General features: G+C 53.9%; 1 protein-coding gene across 2 annotated transcripts in view; it reads right to left on the bottom strand.

Moving 5' to 3' along the window:
* Positions 1–519: 519 nt before the first annotated feature.
* MAP2K3 (mitogen-activated protein kinase kinase 3) overlaps positions 520–22068 on the bottom strand; it is a 33889-nt gene continuing 12340 nt past the window's right edge. The window contains exons 1-13 of one of the 2 annotated variants that reach the window (XM_075104799.1): positions 19344–19720; positions 14106–14138; positions 13624–13693; positions 11672–11720; positions 8654–8767; positions 8048–8167; positions 7488–7604; positions 7273–7324; positions 6318–6445; positions 5620–5697; positions 3271–3410; positions 2418–2463; positions 520–1961 (exon numbers count right to left, since the gene is read on the bottom strand). In XM_075104799.1, coding sequence (XP_074960900.1) covers positions 1878–1961; positions 2418–2463; positions 3271–3410; positions 5620–5697; positions 6318–6445; positions 7273–7324; positions 7488–7604; positions 8048–8167; positions 8654–8767; positions 11672–11720; positions 13624–13693; positions 14106–14138; positions 19344–19359 — 1047 coding nt within the window. In that variant the 5' untranslated portion in view covers positions 19360–19720 and the 3' untranslated portion in view covers positions 520–1877. Of the gene's footprint in view, positions 1962–2417; positions 2464–3270; positions 3411–5619; positions 5698–6317; positions 6446–7272; positions 7325–7487; positions 7605–8047; positions 8168–8653; positions 8768–11671; positions 11721–13623; positions 13694–14105; positions 14139–19343; positions 19721–22068 lie in introns of those variants that run through there. The other variant, XM_075104798.1, reaches the window with a different exon arrangement.

Below are 22068 nucleotides of genomic sequence, written 5' to 3'. Positions count from 1 at the left end.
GCGCTGCCACATGATGCCCCAGCACAGCATCCCCTAGGAGCAGCTCACAGGAATAGATGGTGTCGAGCAACGCTGGAGCAGCCCCGTTCCCAGGCAGAGGGTCCCCAGCACCGCTTCAAACCCCGGGCTGCAGGAATGGGGAGCAATGAATTTAAAGGGACACCATTTTTCTTTGGGACACTGGAAACGCACCCTGAAATCCAGACCTCCAGGGCATGAACTTCAGGAAAAACGTTTTTAAAAGATTCAGTTAGAAAATAGATGCTTTTTTTTTTAAAAAAAAAAAAGTTTTAGGCCAGGGTGTCTTCTAGTGACCCCCTCCCCTACCACCCCAAATTTAGCCAGAAAAATGCTAGTCATTTCACCAAATCTGCTGGCCACAGAGACATTCACACATTCATCAATTTAAAAATATATATATATATATATTGCGCACACATGTACACACACACAAATATATATTAGAAAAGAAAAAAAATCCCTCTGAAAACTCAATCTATTAAAAAAACCCCAACAAAATCCACAGCCGGTGCGTTTATCCCGTGATCATATACAGTAGAAGACAGAAATCCCTTTTGCTCCCGTAGCTCCTTGCAGAGTGCTCAGTCTGGGAGAGTGGGGAAACACATCAGGTTTTCACAGTGGATTTGTTAGCGGAGAAGGAACTGCTCCTCCCTCCTCCCACACAAAAGGGCTTTAATTTATAGCAAGTTAGATTAAAACTAGGAAACATGTTACAAAGTCCATTATATATAGACATAAAATGTACAACTGTCGGCAGCCCCTGTGCGAGTCACTGGGGTTTCGATCTCGGCTGACACCTCGGCGGGCAGCTGGAGGGTTTCGAAGGCAGTTTAGGACACAAGGGGTGCAAGTACGCGCCTCCGAAACAAGCGGGTGTCACAGTGCGAGGTCTTACATGAGCTCCAGGTTGGAAGGGAGATGGAGCAACGTCTTCTCCAGGAGCCAGGAAAGGCGGAGGCAGGAGCTATGAAAGGCGTGAGGTGCCCGGAGGGGGGATGCATCCCCCCAGCCCAGGGCTGGAGGGGAGAGGGAGGCAGCGCCCGGGGACCTGCTTGTCCCTCCATCACTTTGTGCCCGCGTGGGGAAGGGAGCACTGTGTGCTGGATGAAGTCCCGTGGGCAGCCGTGGGGAGAGTGGGTCGCAGCTTGCGTCAAGGTGGGCTCACCAAAAAATGCCTTTTTTTTCCCCCCCCCCAAGGGAGCAGCATATGGATTCAGGGAGGGGGACACCCAGTCTGGTGCTGCCTCAAACGGTCATTAAGATGCCAAGCCAGGCATTAAAACAGCCTCTGGTGTGAACAGCAGCATGCCCAGGGAGCCCCACAGCCCCCTAAAAAGCTGCGTTGGCTCCTGGGGTCAGAGAACTAGGCACAAAGGGAAGGCGAGCAAGACCAGACTTCAGGGAAGGGGCTTTGGGCGGGCAGGGGAGAAAGGTGGGGCAAGCGCAGCAGCATTTTTTCTCTCTGCCTTCCCCAGGCAGCAAAGAAACACAAGCCCTGTGCTGTGCACCAGGCTGCTGGGGAGGGGAGATGCCCGCTGGCACCCTGTGCCCTGGCCCCACTCAGGCGCCACGGGCATAGTCCTCTCCCCGGGAGGGATACGCTGGCATCAGCGGGGAACTCCCAAGCCTTCTGTCTCGGTGGCTTAGTTGGAAAGGTGTTCGCTTCAAAAGGCTTGTCCTGGGGATTTCATTTACAGGGCAAAGAGAAAAGAGACTGCAAGGCCGGATGGGGCAGAGATGCCCATGGCTTGGGGAAGTGCGATTTGTGCAAACCACCATTAACTCCAGTCCTCACTCGCTCTTCTGTGGGGAAGCCAGGATGGAGGGGACTGCACGAAGCCGTGAGGTTTGAGTTAGGAGTCTTCCCCAAGGATCTCTGTGACGAAGGAGGCCATGTCAGTCTCTTTGGTGTCGTGCAAGGTAAAGAAAGGGTGTTCCTGCCAACAAGACCAAAGACAACATCAGTTGACACCCAAGGACAGACAAGCCCAAAAGCGGTCCCTGCGGGATGTCACACAGCTGGTGAGGTGCTGGGGGAGAGGTGGACACCAATCTCCTCCCCTGGCTCTCATGGACACCATCCTTCAGCTTAAGGATTAACTAATGCTTTCAGGTTTGGCGTTTCCTAGTTCAACCCCAGTGGGACAGTCCACCTTGGCACTGTACTACCATCATTTGAGATCTAAACTTGCCAAGACCAGGTAGGACAGAGGGGAAAAAACACCTAGAAACCCAAACCTTAACATCCATGAAATCAACACACTACACCCATCCCGCTCCGTGCCTGAAAAGTCACCCACACGTCCTGTTGTCCCATTTCCCTCAGACCTGCTGGACCATTCATTTGACTTTTGAAACGCGTTGTGATAAAGACCAGCAGAAACGGCACTTACCATAAGTTCTAAATAGTTCATTCGCTCAGCAGGGTTCTTCCTTAAGCTGGAAGACAAAATATGGGAGAGAAAGGCTGTAGGATCTTTTTTTTTTTTTTTTTTGCTGTATGTGGTCTATCACAAGGCATCTCCCCTTGCCAACCCATATGACACCCTTCTCACGGGCAACACCCATTCCTCTCCCTCCTTGGCCAAGCAGGTTTGAACCACCAGCAAAGCGGCCGGGCAGGTAACTGGGAAAGGCCAACTCATGGTGTTTTGCCACAAAAAGCACAAGCCAAGCAGCTCTCTGCGGTCTGCCTCGCACAGCCTCGCTTGTCTGCGCAGACCGGAACAAATGGGGAGGAGAGGAGATGGTTTCCCACCATCTGCAGGTGGGCAGATCGTCTCAAGGCTCGTTCGAGCCTTGTCTCGGCAGGCTCACCCCTGCCTGGCAGCTCCAAGCAGCACGCAGGGAGCGGAGGGACACCCCGAGGGGAGCAGCTACTGTATGTAGTACCCACAAAACCACAAACCAGCTTTCACCCAAAGGCACCCAGACGCTGCCAGGGGTTCGTTCTCGTTTCATTGCCACTTTGCCAGAAACCACCAAAATTTCAGCAGCAACGACGGCAAAAGGGGAAGAGAAACCTCTGCACGTTCCAACCGGCCTGGGTGAGTCAGGCTGAGAGCAAAACCAGTCTGGGCAGCGCTTCCTGCCGTGGCCGAGCAGCAGCCTTCGTACAGCGAGGTGGGGAGAAACGGGCTCCGAAAGGATGACAAACCCAGCCCCGTGCTTTGCTCCAACCCCCACAGGTCAGGGCTCCCCTTCAGCCAGGTTGGGAGAAGCCACCAGTCCCTGCCAGAGACTCACCACTGCGCTGTGAAGTCCACAAACTCCTTGGAGAAGCGATCAGTGGGCAGCTGAGGCGAAGGCTCCTCCACCACTTGCTTGAGCTGTTGGAAGGGGGTCCCCCAGGACTCGTACGGGAAGCGAAGAATGGCCAGTTCGATCTGAGGATGGAGACAGGCTGACATGAGACACCAGAACGAGCGCAACCCCACGCAGCCTGCCTACCTCAGCCTCTGCAGCCAGCTCCGATTCAAAATGAAAAACCTCTTTCTTTGCAAACCAATTTCAATTTGGGTCATACCACTTTTTAATTTTTTTTTTTTAAATACAAAGACCCAGAGGCCAAAAATACTTCCTTTTGAGGCTGGCTCAGCATATTAATGCATTTACAGGAAGCCACCAAAGATATGTAAAATGGGATTATTTGAAAAGATAATAAGAACAGCACACCATTTCTGCACCAGCTTCCAAAGTGCTTTGCTCTCCACATAAGCCAGCCCCTGGGCTGCAGACTAGTACTGTATGCGCTAGACACACGCAAAAAAAAAATCCACCAAGCCAAGAAAAACTAAGTGCTAGAACATCACTTAAGACCTTTGCCAAACCACCTCCGTTACCAGGTTGTTCCTACAAGTCACCTCTGGTCTGTCACCCATTTAAGCAGAAAAAAAGCCTGTGACAGCTCTTGAGCAGTCACCTCGTGCCAAGGGTCGGCTCCCTTCTCAAGACAGGCAGCAGAACCTCCAGACCTACCTGGCAGGGTGGGATGGGACGGGAGGAATGAGAAATCTGAAGGACACAGGGCAGAGCCAAGCACCCCCACCTGCCTCTGGCTCAGGCCTGGCGAGCTCAGCTTCTGCTGCTGGAAAACTGAATGGAGCCACCAGCCCAGAAAGGCCTGGATTAGCCCTGCAGCTCAGTGGCCCTAAAACCGGTCAGTCTCAAATCAAACCCTTTCAGAAATTAAAAAAACCACACCAAACAGGAAGCCAGCCCAGGAGGAAGCCATTAGAGGGAGTCAGGCAGGTTGGGGCTCTGTTCGGCTGCAGGCTGGCAGGCTTTCAGCGAGGTCCCCTCTCCCATCCAACTTTGGGAAGGTTGAGAGATTTCGTCATTCATGCAACCTCCCATCCCACAGCTTCCTGCACCTCGGGAGGAAAGCTGGAGCCAACTACATTTCCAGCCAGCCAGCCCAGCTCTGCTCTGCACTGGCATAGGGACCCCAAGGAATGGGGCTTGGGTTTGGTACTGCAGACAGAACTAGCCGGAGAAGAGGGAATATTTGCCAAGAGGTCTGTGCAGCACACAAATGCAGGGATATAGCACCCAAAACAAGTCACAGCTAACAGGGCGCAGGAAAAATTCCTGAAAATAATCTACCCGCAGAGAGAGAGTCTCCTGGAAAGCGAGAGATGCGTTCCCAGGCGGCATCCCTTTCGAGCCAACAGCTGGGATTTCCTTTGTCCTCTGGCGCCAGAAGATTTCAGCTGCTTTCTGCAAGATCCGTTTCTTGCAGGAGGTAGATAAACCATCCTGAGCAGCTGCAATTTTGGAACTGAAAGTATTTCCCCTTCCTGTTGGCTGCTCTGAGCTACCCTGCAGGCAGGACTTGCTGCAAACCAAACACGGCACCCCTCGCTGCAGCAGGGCAGGCTAACTCACCACAATCCTCCTACGAGGCTTTGCTAACACAGGAGGGGGCTGAACGCAGGAAGGCTGTGACCCAGCTGCAGCAAACCCTGCTCCACTGACCACCTCTCCAGCCACTGCATGGGGAACTGCAGAGCAATTAAAAGCCAGACTCTTGGATGCCAAGCTAAGCCCACTGTCATCCAGATATTGCCCCCTGGGAGTCTGCCATCCACACCAACAGAGTTCAGAGCTAATTGAAGCTATTTGGAGCTGGTGTCGTGCACAAGTAGCTCTGTGAAACGAAGCACAGGGGTACAAGGGAACCACGTGGGGATAACAGGCCTTTATGTATCCCCCAGGATCCAGCAGGAACATGCAAGAAGGGAGGGGGGGAAAGAGAAGGGGTAGAAGATGGATTATCTCCTGGAAAGCTTGCCAGGCAACTCAGCAAGAGCTGCAGCAGCGATGGCAATACGAGCTGCATGCCCTGGCTCACAGCTACCTTGCCCCAGGGTGAGGCACCCCTGGGTGCACAGGGCAGCAGCACCACCCTGTGCCCTGGAGAGTTCATCTAACACCCTGAGCTATCATGCTCAAAATTTAGCCCCATTTGTTGGGCATCCACCCAGGGGTGAAGCCACCAGACACCACCGCTCATGGCAGGGTTAGAGCCCTGCCAGTAGAGAGCCCATCCCAACCCCAGGGCTGCAGGGTGCTGGTCCAAGCCCTTGGTGTTACCATTGTGATCCCCAGACTCCAGACATCCGACTTCACGTTGTAGCCCTTCTGGTTCAGCTCAGGGTTTATTCTTTCTGGCTGTATGGAAAAATGGAAGCAAAACGGAAGATATTACAACTCTATCTCGTTTTCCCAGTTTGCGCCCCACAGAGCAAATCTCTGGCTCACAACCCAGGTTGGGTGGATTCCCCTGGCTCATGTCCTGATGGAGGCAGGGTCTGAGGTTAAACCTAGCATTGATCATTCCATACAACCAACAAACTCTCCCCTCCTGCTCCTGAGACTTGTACTACCCCTGCAGCATGATCCGGCCCCAGGAACACAAGCTACCCACACAGATGCCATGGATGGCAAATGGAAATTCCTACTGACTTGAGAGGATGCAACTAAACGATCCTGCCAAGAGAAGCTTCAGCATTTTCTAGCCAACAAGTAGCAGCCCTTCCAACCACCACCAGCAAGTCTTTTACCCTCCTGCAAATGAAAAGTGGCAGAGGAAGAGTCTGCTGCAGGGCTTACAGGGAGGGTAATCCCACACTTGAAGGGCTCTGCTACGGCAGGAAGCCCAGAGCACTCTTAAGTGGTTTCTATCTCAGGGAAGAGGTGAACCAAGACTGATTTCTAAGCAGCAGCCTTTTCGAGTAAAGGCTGAAGGCAGCTGAAGGCTGCCAGCTCTGGCCCCACACAAGCACACTTACAGCCATGTACGGTTTGCAGCCGGCATCCATGGTCTTTGCAACCGAGTCCACCAAGTAGCCGCTGATCCCAAAATCGCACATTTTCACATGTCCCTCTTTGTTGATCAGCACATTGGAAGGTTTCACATCTAAGAGAGAGAACATGAGAGGGCAGATTGGGCCTTTGCTGAGGTACCGCAGAGCCTGAGGCAAGATATGAAACTCCCCACTGACCTGGGAGGGGAGCAGGTAGGCCCTAACACAAGGCAAGGGAGACGAAAGCCCACCAGTCTTATTTCAATAAAAGTCATTCACAAGTAAAGCTATAACCATGCCCCTCCAGGCAGAACAGGCCTCCACTCTAACAAGGCAGGTCAAAAGGTTGAAATAAAATGTTGAGTAGTTATTGCTCAGCTTCTTCGAAGATATTTATGTGCCCAACACAACCTTAAAAGCTCAACTCCACCAAGGTCTCACCACAGCTTGTCTCATGCCCATCATGATCTGTCCACAACTACATAAGGAACTATACCCAGAAAAGGAACAGGACTTGAATGCTACAATTCCCATCTGTGATTTGCAAGGTCTCCCTCAGCCCTCACCTTGCTAGATCTACCCAGCCAGGCAGGCTGGGGGATTTTGACCCTAAGAGCCAATTTTGATGCATCTCCATACTCAAAGAAAGCTAGAGGTGCCCCTAAAAATACAGGCAGTGAGGAAGTCAGTTATTATATTTAACACTTCATCTGGAAAGGAGGATGAGAACAACATCGAGCAAGCAGATGCATAAAGGACATCTCAGGAATAGGCCTTAGGCATCTAGATCTGTCCATGATAGTCCCAAGTACCACCAGACCCCACTGTAGGCATCCCAGAGGCACACACCATGCACCTCCTGGGAAGGAGCCCTCACATAACTTATTTCAAGGCTAGATCTCCAGCCAGCCACGTCACACCATCTCCCTCCACCACTTACCTCTATGGATTACGGACAGTTTACTGTGCAGATGCTCCAGAGCTCGTACAATCTGGGAACAAACACAGCGAAAGGGAATCCATTAATCACACCCAGCACCAGCCCTCCACTGCAACCACAACCACCCATTTCCACATGCCATGGCTTGAACAGAGACCTCCAATGGGCTCAGAGGATGCACAAAACCACGTAAGAACCCAAAAGGCACTACTCACAGACACAGCCATTTTCCCCAAAATGTCTTCAGGGATGGTTTTCTTCTTCTCCAGTACTTTCTTGTAAAATTTATCTAGGGAGGTGTCCATGAGCTCCATGCAGATCCACACGTCACCCTGCAGACAAAGAAAGCTGTTGAGAGGGAATTCCCTGGAAATCCCCAGGAGGTGAATGAAGAGATGCGGACGGATGGACAAACAGACACTGCCCCTTCCGCACAGGGCAAGCCAAGGTCCCTGCCACCACAGCGCTGTTGGCCACACCACCAGCACACGGGTTCTTCACTGGATGGTGATGGGCACAGATGTCCAGGTACCACCAAAACTACCTGCGGTGGTGCCCTTTGAGGGTCTACCCCAAAGCCGGTCCGGGCCACGGACAACGTGCTTGGGCACTTGCCATGGAAGTGAGGAACGGCACCTCCTCAATGCTGCCTAACCTTTGTCTTTAAGCCATGGCACCCTCCCAAACAGCCCAGCTGGGACAGTTTAGAGCCTTCAGTGCAATCACAGGGGCCCCAGGTGCCGCACAGCCCACCAGCCACCCACCAGCTCAGTACCTCACGGAAGAGGGCTCCGTAGAAGGTGACGGTGTAGAAGCAGTCAACTGTCCTCATGGAGATGTCCAAGTCCATCAATAACCTCTTCTGCTCCTGAGTGTTCACAGTCGCTCGAATCCTCTGAGACAAATATGAAGGAAGAGGTTTTTGGTGTGGGTGGGGTAACACCATTATCCCTTGGGCTGACTCAGAGCACCTGTGGTTCTGAGGCCAGGACAAGTGTTTTGAGCTTATTTTGCAGCTAGAAACACCCCGGGAAATGCCCAGATTCCCTCTTCCAGACAGCACCTTTATAACCCTTGGCCAAGCTCTTCAGTGGATGTAGGATCAGGCCAGCAGACTGGACAGGCACTCTGACATCCAAACCTTGCACTATCTAACTGCAGGCACCACACCTGGCTTCCAGAGCCTGCTGATCAACTCCACAGCGTCCAGCTGGTATCAGCACAGACCCTCCAACAGCCAAGCCACACTGGGGGTACCACAGGCTGCCAAACCAAGTCTGTCCCCATTTTGCTGTGACTGATAGAGTTCAGCAGAGTCCCTCTGCTTCCTTGGAGCTGCACGTCCCAACCTCCATCTCTCTTAGCAAGCAGCTGTCCTCACCTTCACGGCCATGATGGTGCCACTCTGCGCATGCCGGACTTTCTCCACCACGCCATAGGCCCCACGACCTAGCTCTGAAATTGCCACCAGGTCATCAGCTTCCACCTCGAAGTTCTTAAAGAAGAGAGACAAAAATCAGACACAGGCATGCTTATCACCAAGGACATCAGCAGAGGTCCAATGCTTACAGCTTGTTCATGCAGAGCACTTCCAAACAAGGGTATCTACAGGACCCCACCAGCTCCTATACGTACCAAAGGCACCACGCTTAGAGAAGATGGGTATATTTTTTGCTCTGTTGAACCAGAGCCCAAACCCTCTCACTCTGTACTCACCAGGGCTCATTTTATTCCCCCTCTGCAGCTAGAGATCAGGACTTTCATCCTTTAAGCCAGGGCACGCTGCCACTGGAAAGGGCACCAAAGGTACTTCTCTGCTTCCTCAGGATTACCCACACAAGGGTATTTCTGCAGTTGCTGAACTACTTGCAGGATTTTAACAGCTCCCGTGCCAGCACAGGCAGCAGTCAGGAGCCTCTGCCTCAGCTCCAAATCCCTGCACGCAGCCAGTGATCCCCCCACCTTGCACCACGTCCCAAGAGATCATCGGTCACAAGCACGCCTACATGTCCTCTCTTAGATGGGATGGTGCATGCAGCAACCCAGCAACTCAATTCCTAATTATTGGGGAGTTTTACATGCTTTGATACTTTCTCCCACCATCAGAAAGCAGCCAGCAAGGTAAAACGTGAGTTAGCACCAACAGAGGAGCTCAGGTGAGTGCAACTACCTAAGTCTCAGGTCAAGCTGGAAAAAACCCATCGCCAGTGCTCAGACAAGTGAGTGCCCCGTGCAGCAGGGAGCCAGCGAGCTCCTGTGCAACCCACGAACAAGTTTGCCTAAAGACGGGTTACCCTGTAATTGCCTGCTCTGCTGGGCAGGGCACAAACTGTTTGAGTGAGACAGGGGCTATTTTTAGACGCTGCATTCATTGCTCCTAATAAGTCACAGGCCTTCTTTCAGCCAGGCTTTATCCATGCTCCAGTTTTCCTCCAGTCTCAGGGAACAAAAATATAATACCAGGATGCCAAATTGCCCCAGTAGCCACAAAGGCAGCGAGGGTGGGAAACATCCACGGCACAGTGCCGGATACTGTGCCTGTGAGCTACGCCCAGAGCAGAGAGGAAACAGCCTTTGGCATTAAGGAGCCAAGCTGGGAGATGTGGCTGCCGGGCTCCTGGCCAGCAAGCTCCCCCCCGGCGCTGGTTACGGCATGGCCAGCAGCGACCACGTCCACCGGACCTTCCTGCCAGCCCCGGCTCCGTTTATTTGAGCCAGATGTGCCTGGCAGGTGGCCGAGGCAGGGAGCAAGAGAGGTCTGTGCTTGAGCTCAGCACTGAGCAATGCACTGCCCAGCACAGGAAGGTGCCGGCCCTTTCCTGGGCAGGATGGTGGATCCAGAAATGAGGAGAGCGGGGCTAATGGGGACACATCCAACACCCCACCCTGCCGCCCCGGGCAGCTGGCAGAGGAGCAGTGCAGGCTCACGGCTCCTGCAGGGGTCTCCAGGAAGGATCTGGTGGTGCTTTTCAGGACACGTGTTCTGCAGTTGTTCCAGGTTATTGTTGGGTTTTTTGGGTTTTTTGTTGTTTGTTTTTTTTTTTTTCCTGGCATTTACCCTAAGGCTTCCCCAGAAGCTGGCGGTTCCCAGCACAGTCTAGGAATCATCATTGCCCTGCCCAGCAACAGAGGCAATGCACCGATGGACCCAGCGCTCCCCTCCCCGGCATCGCTCACCCCGTGCCCTGGGGGGTTTGAGCTGGTAGTGGGGACGCAGGGCATCACCTGCACAGACCCGATGGACCCAAGGTCATCATCCACCCCCATGGCCCAAACCTGGCCTTCTGCCCAAGCCCTCTTCTACCATCCCACACTGCATCGCTCCAAAAGCACCTGGACCAGACCCCTCCTGCACACAGCAGTGCAGGCAGAGCAGGGAAGGAAGCGAGTCTAGAGAGCTCACCCAAGCTACAGCACTCTCCCATTGCACACGCCATGCCCAGGCGGTTACAGAGAGCATCTCTCCGCGAGCTATTAATACACACAACACAATGGCCAGAAAAATGACACGGGCAGCAGGGGTGTTTCCCTGGACCCAGCCAAAGCTTCCTCTCCTCTCCCCTCCCTCCCCGCCTATCTGTCCCCTAACCCTAAAACCTTGCAACCGAGGCCAAGGGGCCCAGATCCCATCAGCCAAACCACCTCCCAGCCTGGGAGGTAAGCAGCTAGATATAGGGCTGATCCAATGCATGGTATTTTTAGGTCATTTGCAAACAGCCTTCTGCAGCCCCAGGAGAGCCCGTAACAACAGAATGAAATAAAAGAGAGACAGTGGCTATTTCTAGCAGTGTTTTTCATCAAGTCACTAGGAAATGCTTTGGAGAGGCGGAGAGAAGCTTTGTGCCTGGCTTCTCCTGGGCCACGGGCAGTAATGCAGCCCTGCGGGTCAGCAGGACAAAGGGGCTTTGTTTGGGGCAGCCAGAGAGCATGGTGAGGCCACGCTGATTTAGGGTGAATGGGCTGGCTCCACACATTCACACCGAGGTGGCCTGTGGGGCTGTCAAGGGACCACTGTGATCTCCCACTATGTGCCAAACTGCACACCCAGCCTTTGACACCCACCTGCTTTGCAGGGACTGCCCGCAGGCAGGAGAGACCAGCCAGCGAGCACGCAGGCTCAGAGACGAGCCGCAACATGTTCAGCTTCCCAACAATCACCTCTCTAAATACACACAGACACCCCATTGCTCCACAGGGGGAAAGGTCCCGCTGTGGGATGTCTCATCCCTGCAAAGATGCATCCCATGAGGCTGCAGCAGGATGGCCTTGTCCTTCTTGTGGGGTGCTCTGAAATCTCAAGGTCTGATTTACAGGCTGTCAGACATGATCCATAAAACTCCCCACATAAGGGCCAAACAAAATTGGAAGCAAGCAAAAAATAAACCACATTGGCACGTACTTTATCTCCGATGGTAATGAACGCTCTGGAATCCAAGTTCCTCGGGGGCCTGCAAGAAGAGAGAGGGAGTCAGGAGAAAGCCCAGCTTTGTTAACCCTCTTGGCCAGAGCCAGGTTTCATGTTCCTTCGAGCACTTTCAGCCGCTGCTTTCCACATGCCTTGTCGTGGGTTTAAACCAGCCCCTTCCAAACACTCATAAATGCTTTAATCGTACCAGTACCACCTCAGCCCACACCCACGAGGCACTCGCTGCATGCAGCCAGCAAGAACCCCAAAGAGTCAGCTAGGTGAGACATGCATCAAACCAACAGGCTACGAAACCATCCCGGCTCAGGAGCCTGAAGAACCGAGACCGAGGGGATGAGACGTTTCTGTGGCAGAGCAGCTCAGGTGTCATGTTTTGACAGGCAGGTGTTGTAACAGGACAGCCACGTAGCCCGAAACGCACGCTGAGGGAGCAACAGGTAATTCCTCACCCGTGAGTCACTTGTGTACACTCGCAGGCTTGTTTCAGGCAGCGTGGCAGGCAGAGCAGGCAGCACTTCAGCGTCACGCTTTGCACAACACCACGCAGGTGAAAGTCTTCCTTTATGGCTTTTTTCCTCATCGCTGCCCACTTCCCATTATGGGCAGCACGGTACTTTTAGAGCCAACATGAGCGTTTTGTCCCTTGTGCCTCGCTTCTCTGTTCTCCCCATCCCCTGGGACCTTCCTAAAAGCGGAGACTGCCCAACTGGTTTAGCCTCCCAATTCCCATCAGAGCAATGTGGCAACCTCTGGCTTCAAGGAAGTACTTCAGGCTCACAGCAAAAGCCTTGCACTGCGCAAATATTTGCACTGCAGCTTGAAAAGCACAGAGAAAAGGAGTTGTGGATAGCTCACGCCAGCTTTTACATGAGTTCTCTGGGCACGCAAACACTCTGCAAACTCCAGCGTAACACCTTCTCCAGGGGAAATTCAAACACTGATAGAAGCAGAGACAGATGCACCCGTGGGGGAAGGAGGTGGCTGTTGTATGCAGGGCTCAGCATGTGCATGCTAGGCTGCACGGCGTTAATCAGGGAGTTTCCCTGGCTCCCCCTCCGGCAGATCTGCCCTATCTACCTGGGGGTTTCGGTAGTGGTATTTCCCCTTCGGGGATTTCACTGCTCTCCTAGAGCTGGGAGGGTCTCTAGAAAGGGTTTCTGAAGCAAACAAGGCTCAGCAGTGGAGACACAGCCCAAGGTGTTTTGGAAGAGCACCATGGAAGAGGAATTTTAGCCGTCTGCTGTTTGTCAAACTAAATGCTGCTATCCTGGGCTCTCCCCCACAGCATAACAAGCATCAGCTGCATGAAGCAAACAGGGCAGAGAGAAATTCCAGGGGCCTGATATACGGCTGGGCACCGGTCCCCGGCACAAAGCAGCAAAACAGCGTAAGATGTCTGTGTCCTCCTCACACCAAGGCAAGAAGCTGCAAACCACTCAAACTAGCCCTGATGCACAGGTCAGGTCAGGGGGAGGATGTCCTCCCATGCAGAGCATCTCCCAACCCTCACCCCCCTGCTCCTGCTATGGTCCAGCTGCCACCACCTCTTCTCTTCCCCTGCACTAAAAACCTTCCCCGCTTCTTCCCTTGGGCAGATTTGCTCTCTCCACCATGTCTTTGCCCTTTGGCATCGGCACAGCCATGGCAGAAAAGCTGAAGAGAATCTCCCAGCAGTCTCCTAGCCTTTGCTTTTCGGCTATTTCAAATCAGACACCTCCCAGAGAGACGCACACTGTGCGTGTGTCTGCACACACAGGTGCACACGTGTGTAATTCCTTCTCATCACCCACAAGCCAGAGCTTAAGAGAAAGAAAAAAATTAACTATTCTGATTTTGTGAAGTCTTCACAGGCCATTCCCCTTGAGGCGGCGCTGAATCCAGCTCCGGAGAACTGCCGGCTGGCTTTAAGCAGCAGAGACACTTACGTTGTGTTGGCAACGGGCTGTTTGATGGGGACACATGTTATCCTCAGTTCCCGTTTCTTCTTGCTTTTCACTGGAAGAGAAGATGCACACGTGAGCAACTGGCATTCGTACTTTTCTTCCTTCAAGCATCCGCCTGCCTGCAGCCACCAGGCAGGGCCGGGATCCCCTACGCTGTGCAGCTACGGCAAGATGACAAGAAGGTCACAGTGCTCACAATCATTTGCCCAAAATTTCAGGCAAGAGCCAGAAGCACAAGTGGGTCTCAACGTCCCTGTCGAGCACTTGCCTGCAGAAGTACCATGGGGTGCACCGGCAAAGACCATTTTCTAAGTCTCGCAGCCAAGCACTGCCTTGCAGTGCTCCTCAAGACACCCCAAAAGTGCTCTTTACCCTTCACGGCCATCAACAGTCCCGTCTTTGGGGATTTTAATTACCGATGTTCAGGAGATGGGTTAAAGCTGTAATTTCTGCTGGGCACTTACCCGGTTTGTGCGGCTCCAAGGATCCTTTGGAATCTGAAAGAGAGAAGGGGGACGCCAGCTCAGCCTTCACGCTCCAGACCCACCGGGTACCAACCCTGTATCCCGCAGGGTCCCACGCACGGCCCAAGCAGAGCCCTCCCGGCTGTGCTGCAGGCAGAGGGAGGCAGACGGGCTGCCGGAGCCCAGCCCAGCCAAGCCTGGCCCGATCCCCATTTCTCCAGCCACAAGAGGTCCCCACGCCATTAGTGATGCACAGGGCTCCCAAAATCACTCCCTGTCCGGCTCCTCCTTGCCCCACAGCCCCCCGGCCCCCACCCAGGCCTTCTCGGGAAGAGCCAGACCCGTTCTGCGGCACAGGTGGCATCTGGCACGGAGGGCGACGGCCATCAGACCTCAAGCCAAACCAAGGAGTTAGTCCCAGCGGGAGAGGGGACACCCCACACACAACGAAGGGAAACCAAGGCAAAACCGGACAGGAGCTGACTGTAAGAGCCAGTAGCAAACGGGCCACAAACCCGGGCTTGCAGAGGCTGAGATCCCGCCAGACAAGACATGACCCCAGCCGGAGTGACTGGCAAGGAGAGGATGCTCTCTTCCCGCTCCTCCCCAACTCCAAAGAGCACTGAGGTAACAGAACCCACTGTGAGAACAGGGTTCCAACACGTCCGGGGCAGGCCAAACGCTTGCAGATGAAACTTCAGGGACAAGCGATAACCAGCACGGGGGAGCAGTGGGCAGCAACGGGCAGAGGAGACCTGTGCAGGGCTGAGAGTGAGCTCTGCGCAGTGCCACGGACCCCAGGCTGCTCACCAACGTCCCAGCCCTTCCTCCATCAGCAAACAGCTCACCCACCTACCCCAGCTCACTGGGAAAATAAGCAGACCATGAAGGGCTGGGATGGGGGCTGAAGCAATACAGCTGAGAGTGTCAAAGTCCTGATCCCTCCAAGAGAGACAAGGGGGCAGCTGCGCTTTGCAGCTAAAGGCGCTTCTGGCTGCAGAGACCTGGAAGATGCATTAAAAAGCACAAACAGCAAGGTGTGCTCCAGGGACCAGGCTGGGAGCGGACAGCTCGGTGTGGCCTTGGACAGCCCTTCAAAACGGCTCGTACCTGCCTGGCTCCCAGGAACAGGCATGCGGACAAAGTCCAGCACTCCAAAGGCTGCCAGAGAAGGGAGGGGAGAGGCGAGGCGCTGGGATTTCAGCAGGAGACACAGCACCATGCAAGAGCTCCTGCAGCAGCAGGAGCAAGACAGAAGGACAATACATGTCGAGCATGTTCCCAGCACATCCCTGTCCCCTGCCAGCTCCGGACGCCTCAGCTATGATGGGCGCCTGAAACCCACTTGTCCAGTCCTGTCCAAATGCAAACCTTGCTGAGGCTGCAGGTGAAAGCTGGTCTGCAAGATACTGCAAAGGTCCCACCTGCAGGACCAGCAGCATCCCTCCCTGCTGAGGGAATCAGCACAGATCACTCCATAGCCCCATCTTATCTGCCACCTTTCCTGCATCAGAGCTGGCCCATAAGGTCTGGGACCAGCACAGTTCCCGTGAGCTACAGGAGCAATGTGAACTTCCAGCTCAATGAAAGCAGCCCAGCAAGCTGCTCCACCCCAGACCGATCCCACTTGGCTGGAAACCATCTCTGGAGAGCTGACCATGTCACAGCAATCACGGCTTCTAATTCGTGAGCCTGCAAAGTTTCCCTTCCCCATCACCCACCCAGCAGGGCTGGAAGGGGGACTATCCATAGCCCAGCATGCCCACTGATGACACTTCACAAAATACCTGGTTAAGCAACAACGGGAGCAAATGCAAGACAGAGCCAAAGGAAAGATGCCATCTGCGGATTCAGAAATGCCTCCCCTTCCCGCACCCAGCCTCTCACTACTCAGCGGGGGGTGGGGGGGGCAGACCACAGAAGCTAAAAACTGGGATCCCCAGAGTCCTTCTGCACCCAGGCAAGTTGGGGAGCTCACCGTGGGCACACATCCCATCCCATTCAGGGGGATGGATTTAGTTCGCTGCTGACCGGGAGCCTTGCACTGAGCATTTCTCCCCCATGACCTGCTCCGAAATGCAGACAGCGGTTTGCACACAGTCCCCCACAGGCTCCCCACCAGCCAGACCTCTTCACGAAGCCCTGAAATGCCCCCCATCCCGGATGGTCTTTTGCTTAATCTGTTTGCTCTCCCTCTCCCCAATTGCCATAGTAATCCCGCAGCCAGCACAAAGCGCCTTCTGTGCCGCCGGCTCCCCTGGCAGCGCCGGCCGCAGCACGGTGACTCACGCGGCAGGAGCAGGGTCCACATGCTCCCTGAGCCAGGCGTCTTGGAGCCTGCAGCGTCAGCCCTTCCTTAGCCCTGGCTGCGAGAGCCAGGCCAGAGGGAGCTGGGAGCACCCAGCCCGGGGTTGGGAATCAATGGGGTGCATTGTTCGGTGGAGCCCAAGCTCACAGGCAGGAGGATTTGCAAGTGCAGGTTAAAGGGGCAGTGAGGGATGGGGAGAGTCCCCATTACAGCCTCCCTGCCCCATATAGGAGTGTCATTTAACATCTCTATGCATTGGTCACCCTCCATGAACTCTGCTATAATGACAGTGTTGCACATCAGCCCGCTTTCCTGTACCCCCAAACTGCTGCCCTTCACTTCCCAATATCATACTGCCAGGGTCAGTGACAATCCCCTTCCTACGCCTAGCCCCAAAATGCATTTCCTAGCTCCAACCTGAAAAAGCAGCAGTTAAACCAGAGGTATTCTGCCACCACCCCCAGGCTCTAGCTGGGCCACCTATGCTGGTGGAAAACCCAGCCCAGCCCATGCCTGCAGGAATAAAATCAGCCATGCTGCTGCCCTGCAGCTGGGGAGCCGTGGTGGAGATGGGGAGAGCCCTAACAGGCAAATCCAGAGTTTGCCATGAATTTTCCAGCACCCTGCAGGCTGGTCTGAACTCTTGTTTCTTGTTGCAAGCTTCTCCTGCTGCTTGCAGCGGCAGCGCAGGTCCAGCCGGATAGAGGTTGAGTGGGCAGGCACCACTTCCCCTTGAGCACAGCCCGGGGAAAAAAAGAAAATAAGAAAAAAAACCAGAAGAAAACAAACAAACAAACAAAAAAAAGAGACCAGCATTCCTGCCCTGAAGCTCTGCAGAGCCTGCTCAGGGCAGGCAGAGCCCCGATGCAGGAGGTGGGGGCACAGCCCAGCCATCGCCCCCCACGCGCGCGGAGGCTGCCGCGCTGCCTGCTGCAAGCCCCAGAGATGGATGCATCACCCTCTGGGATGTGGCTTGGCTCCTGAGCCGCTGCAGCCCCCCAGGGAAAGCCCATGCACTGTTTTGAGGGTGAATGAGGGTGGAGGAAGGACTGTGCAGGGGGAAGAAAAATAAAACAGGAGGAACAAAAAGGCAGTGGGATGGGCATGACAAGACCTTGCAACTCAAGCCCTTCTGTCCTGAGTACATCCCATGGCAGCATTTGCTTTTAGCCCCCGCAGGCAGCGGCTGTCAACTCCTCCTCACCAGCACCGTCTCTCCCACATTTGGGATCCTAGTAGGGTCGGTGCAGGAGGAATTGCTATACCATGAAGAACAGTTTATGTCACCTGAAAATCCTGGAAGCACATTAGTTTCCCAGGCACTGGGCTCTTGCAAGGGGGGTGGCTGCAAGCACAGAGAAACACAGCTCCCCTCTAGAGATGCTTCCACGCGGGCAAAAAGGCAGCAGCAGGACAAGGCGATGTGGGGACATGTCCCGGTTACCCCTGCAAGCCCCAGGGCTCTGCTGCCAGCCCTGAGCACGGGGACCAGCTGGGTGCTGCAGCGGAAGGGGCTGCCAGTCGTGGGGGTATGGGGCACGGCGCCTTGCACCCAGGCAGGGGAAAATTAGCTGACAGAAGTTCCTGGTGCGGACGAGACTGTAACCCACGTGATGCTGCAGGCACATAACTGCATCCTTTATGCTAAGAAAGGAACCATTTCCTCCTAAAGAAAAAAAAAAGTGCCTAACAATTTTTTTTCTCATGCTATAACCTCCACCAGCTAAGAACTGACACAGACTTTTCCTGGAACGGCTTAATTCAACATCTGAATCTTTGTCTTCACCACCAACTTCAGTCCTGTTAAGCTGCACCTCTCCCCAAGAGGTTTATCCTTCCCATTCTGCTGGCGTGGGCAGAGAGAAACAGGACAATCTAAAGAACTGTAAATAAAACTATTTGCCCGAGCCGACCTTTGAAATTAAACTTCTCTACTGCCTCCCCAGGGCTCCGGTTCCAGCCCCAGGTGAAGTACTGGGGATGGCTGCAGCACGGGAGGCTGCTTCCAGAGCTGCTCCGCTTTGTTCATGCCGGGGAAAAGTGTTTCAGATGCATCCCGGTTTTCCTCAATCTGAGGAGGAGAGTCAAATGCCACGGATGGGGCAGAAAGCTGGAAGGTGGATCCCAGCTCCGCTGCAAAGAAAGAGCTGGAACAAAAAAGCACCAAGAAAAAAGCATGAAAGAAATTAGAGGCAGGGTGCAAAGCAGAGAGGGGAATTTGGTTGCTTTGGTCATGGGAGCCAGCTCCTCACAGGCACACTTTGTGCTAGTTTCCGCTGTTGAGAGTGGAAAAAGCTATCTGTGGAAGTGGAAAAAGGGCGCTCAACCTGCCGAAAGCCATCACTCATCGGCCCGCTGAGGTCCCGCTGCAGAGAGGGGCTCCTGCGGGTCATCGCTGCCCCGCGCTTGCCACTTCTGCAAAAAGAAAAAAGCGAGCGAGGAGGAAAAAAACACGCTTCAGAAAAAGCCCCTCGCAGCCCCAAAACAACCTGTCAGTCTGCGCTGAATCAGAGCTCCTGACTGCCGGGGCCACCGTGGGCGCCCGCCTTTCCAATGCAACAGGCTTTTTAGCAGGGGACGACCACACAAGAGCTGCTGGAAAACCCTGCGTCCTAGGAATGCAATGAAAACCGGAGCCAGGCGCAAGCTTTACCCTCCAAATATTTTCCTTTAGCCACGCTAGATTTTATTTTTTCTTTTTTTTTTTTCCTTTTGCAATTAAGATGCCACTGTTGCAACCCCACACAAACATGCAAGTTCCCAGTACTTTAAAAATAGATCCCCAGCTGCAAACACCGACCCCCCGCCCAAGCACGAAGAAAGAAGTAAAACCACATGGATTGACCCAAAAAAGTTACACAGCCCCTTTTAGCATTGGAACCAGCCCTTTGCTCTCACCCACCACGTGTTTTGGAAATTGCAACATCTACCTTGCTTCTTGTCCATGGTTTCCCAGAAATGAAGAACAACGTGGGCACGCCTGGCAGAAGAGAGGGATGGGGGCGGGCTGGAGGAGGGACGGGAAAAAAAAAAAATCCCGCAGGATCCAGCACACTGCACTTCTTGCAAGCACCGATGATTATTTTCAGTGGGAATGCATGGCCCAAAGCACTCGCCGGCTTCACGCAGCTCTCCTCGCCCGGCGTCCCCGGCTCCCAGGGGTCCGCAAGGCTGGCAGCAGCAGCGAAGGCAAGCGTGGGCAGGCGGTGAAGGTAGAGCCGCGTTCCCTCATCAGCAGCTGCTGAGGTTGGCCGGTCTCGGCTCCGATTACCCTTGAAAGCTCAACAGTTGTAAAAACTGCAGCAGCAAAAGAGCAGATGACGTCAACAGGAAACTGGGGGGGAGCCAGCTCCAGCTCCGGGAGCCATTGAAGCACTGGATTGCTACAGTGCATCCTGGTGGGACGCGTTTTCTTCCGACAAATTAAATCAATCAAACCCAGCCTGCAGGCAGAGAGGCAGAGCCTGCTCCTGCCTCCTCCATCCCCCTCCCCAGGCATCCCACCGGAGCGACCCTTGCTCGAGGATGGCCCTGCTGCCACCCAGCACCAGCCAGTCATCAGAGCAGAGGGAAGCCCACACCCGCTGGTTCGGGCACGGAGGGGGTGCCGGGGTAGAAAGAGGTCACATTTCTGCATGCTGCAGGTGACACGCTAATTGCTTTGCCACTAACAACTATTACCACAACAAATAGTAGAAATATTGTTCCATGACAATACCGGCACAGAGCTTAGCAGCTATTCCAGGGTGACAACTGAGACAGCATCTCTGGTGGCAAAATATAAATTGCTGCATGGGTTTGGCTGGTAAATAGCAAGGGAGAGAGACGAAGGCGTGGAAAAATCATTCATTTCTCTGCAAACACATGCAAGAAAAGCTGTGGCAAAGTCTTGCTGCTCTTCCCCTTTCCCTCAAAACCAGCCCGGCAGAAGCCAGCACTGACGTTTCTGATCAAAGCCAGACTCAGCTTTGACGGGCTGCAGTTTTGTTTTTGATTTCCCTGTCAGCCTGGAGGGGAGACACTGTACCAGCTTCTTTACCTTAAGCTAATTACATGAAACATGCCCCCGGTTCGCTCCTGAGCTATTCCCTAACTTGTAGGCTGTGCCAGGCCATACACATTTGCAGGCAGAAAAGTCAGAGGTCAAGGTAAATGTACATACCAACATAATGAGTGACTCTAATTTTAAATAGTGTTTATATAAGCCCCAGAAGGACTGCAGAAGATATTTTCTCAGGCATGTTTCCACTCCCAGGGTATAGTTTCAGGCACAGATCATCAGCACATAAAGGGTGCTGACGCAGGAGCTGCTATCGCAGACGGCACCGAGAGCCACTGGCACCCATCCCCAGCACTCCTGGGGAGAACGATGCCGCGCTGTCCTCCCGTCACTAACTCTCTGGCTTGACAGCTAATTCCCTGACCCAGGCATAAGACGCTCCAAGGATCTTTACAGACACCCACAAAGTCAGTGCTGCTCTGGAGCAGAAAGTCCCTAATGTAACAGGCGGGATGGGAAACAGTGCCCAAGGAGCAGGGGTGGTGTAAAGCAGAGCTTCCTGACATCTCAAAAGCATCTTGAAAAAAAAAAAAAAAAAGAGAGAGAGAGAAAGAGAGAAAAAACAAAACGAACAAAAAAACCCAAAACCAAACCAAACCCAAGCATCCTTTCAAGTCTCATCATTCGCAGCTCTTTCAGAAGTTTGCCGACACGGGAGGAATTGCCCGGCCTCGCGAGACGCATGCCATTTGACATTAATCATCCAGCCCTTTGTACACTACAGGTAATCCCGGAGGAACAAAAGGCATCGGGTCTTTCACTGGCGTTAACGAAGCCTCCCCACGCCTCTGGGCTGGGACATCACCCCATTACTGGTGAGGGAAGCTCGGGGAGCAAATCCTGTGATGGGGAGAAGTGAAGGCACTTGCTGCAGGTCCAACTATGCCAGTGCAGAGGCAGGGGCAAGGCGAGGGTCCGGTGGGACGGCAGCCACACTCCCATCACACCCAGCAGCCTCCTGCCAGCGGGCTGGCTTGAGTAAGTGGAAGAGCACAGCCTTTAAAACAGCAATGAGCTCAAACAGCTCCCTGCCAATGCTGGACCCCTCTCCCTACCCTTCCCCTGCGGAGAGGCAGCATCTCCTGAGGCCGGTTTGGTTCCAGCTGGGTCACCATCGCAGCCAGGGACCGGGAAAGAGACGCTTTGCCACGAGTGGCAAAAAATGAATGCCCTGTTTAGGGTCAGCAAGGAGCTTTTTATAAGTGTGCGTTTGGAGTGCAGCAAAAAATTAATGGTTTCAGCTGCCCTGAAAGAAGAATCACTGCCTAACCAGGGCAGGGGGTGATTCTCACGGGACGCACCTTTCTCTCTGATGAGAGGAAAGTCCACACACCAGCTGGCCACGCAGTCCCAGTGCCGTGTTGCCCGATGCCCGCTGCACCTCGCTGCCCGACTGGGAATTGCTGGAGTTTCCCTGGCCAAGGCTGTAACGTAGCCGCTGCCCCAAACGTACTCGCCTTTCCACATATGAGGCGCACATCCCATGGGAAAGCCCCGTCTGCCCGAGCCATGCACAGGACCTGCAGCCTGGAAACTCCGTGGCAGCCCTATTTTTAAACAAAGCCTTTGAACCGAATCCAATCGGAACAGGGTCA

This window comes from Phalacrocorax aristotelis, chromosome 10 (assembly GCF_949628215.1).
Source record: "Phalacrocorax aristotelis chromosome 10, bGulAri2.1, whole genome shotgun sequence".
Taxonomy (NCBI): domain Eukaryota; kingdom Metazoa; phylum Chordata; class Aves; order Suliformes; family Phalacrocoracidae; genus Phalacrocorax; species Phalacrocorax aristotelis.
Note: the sequence above shows the minus strand (reverse complement) of the source record. Positions and strands in the feature narration are given on the sequence as shown.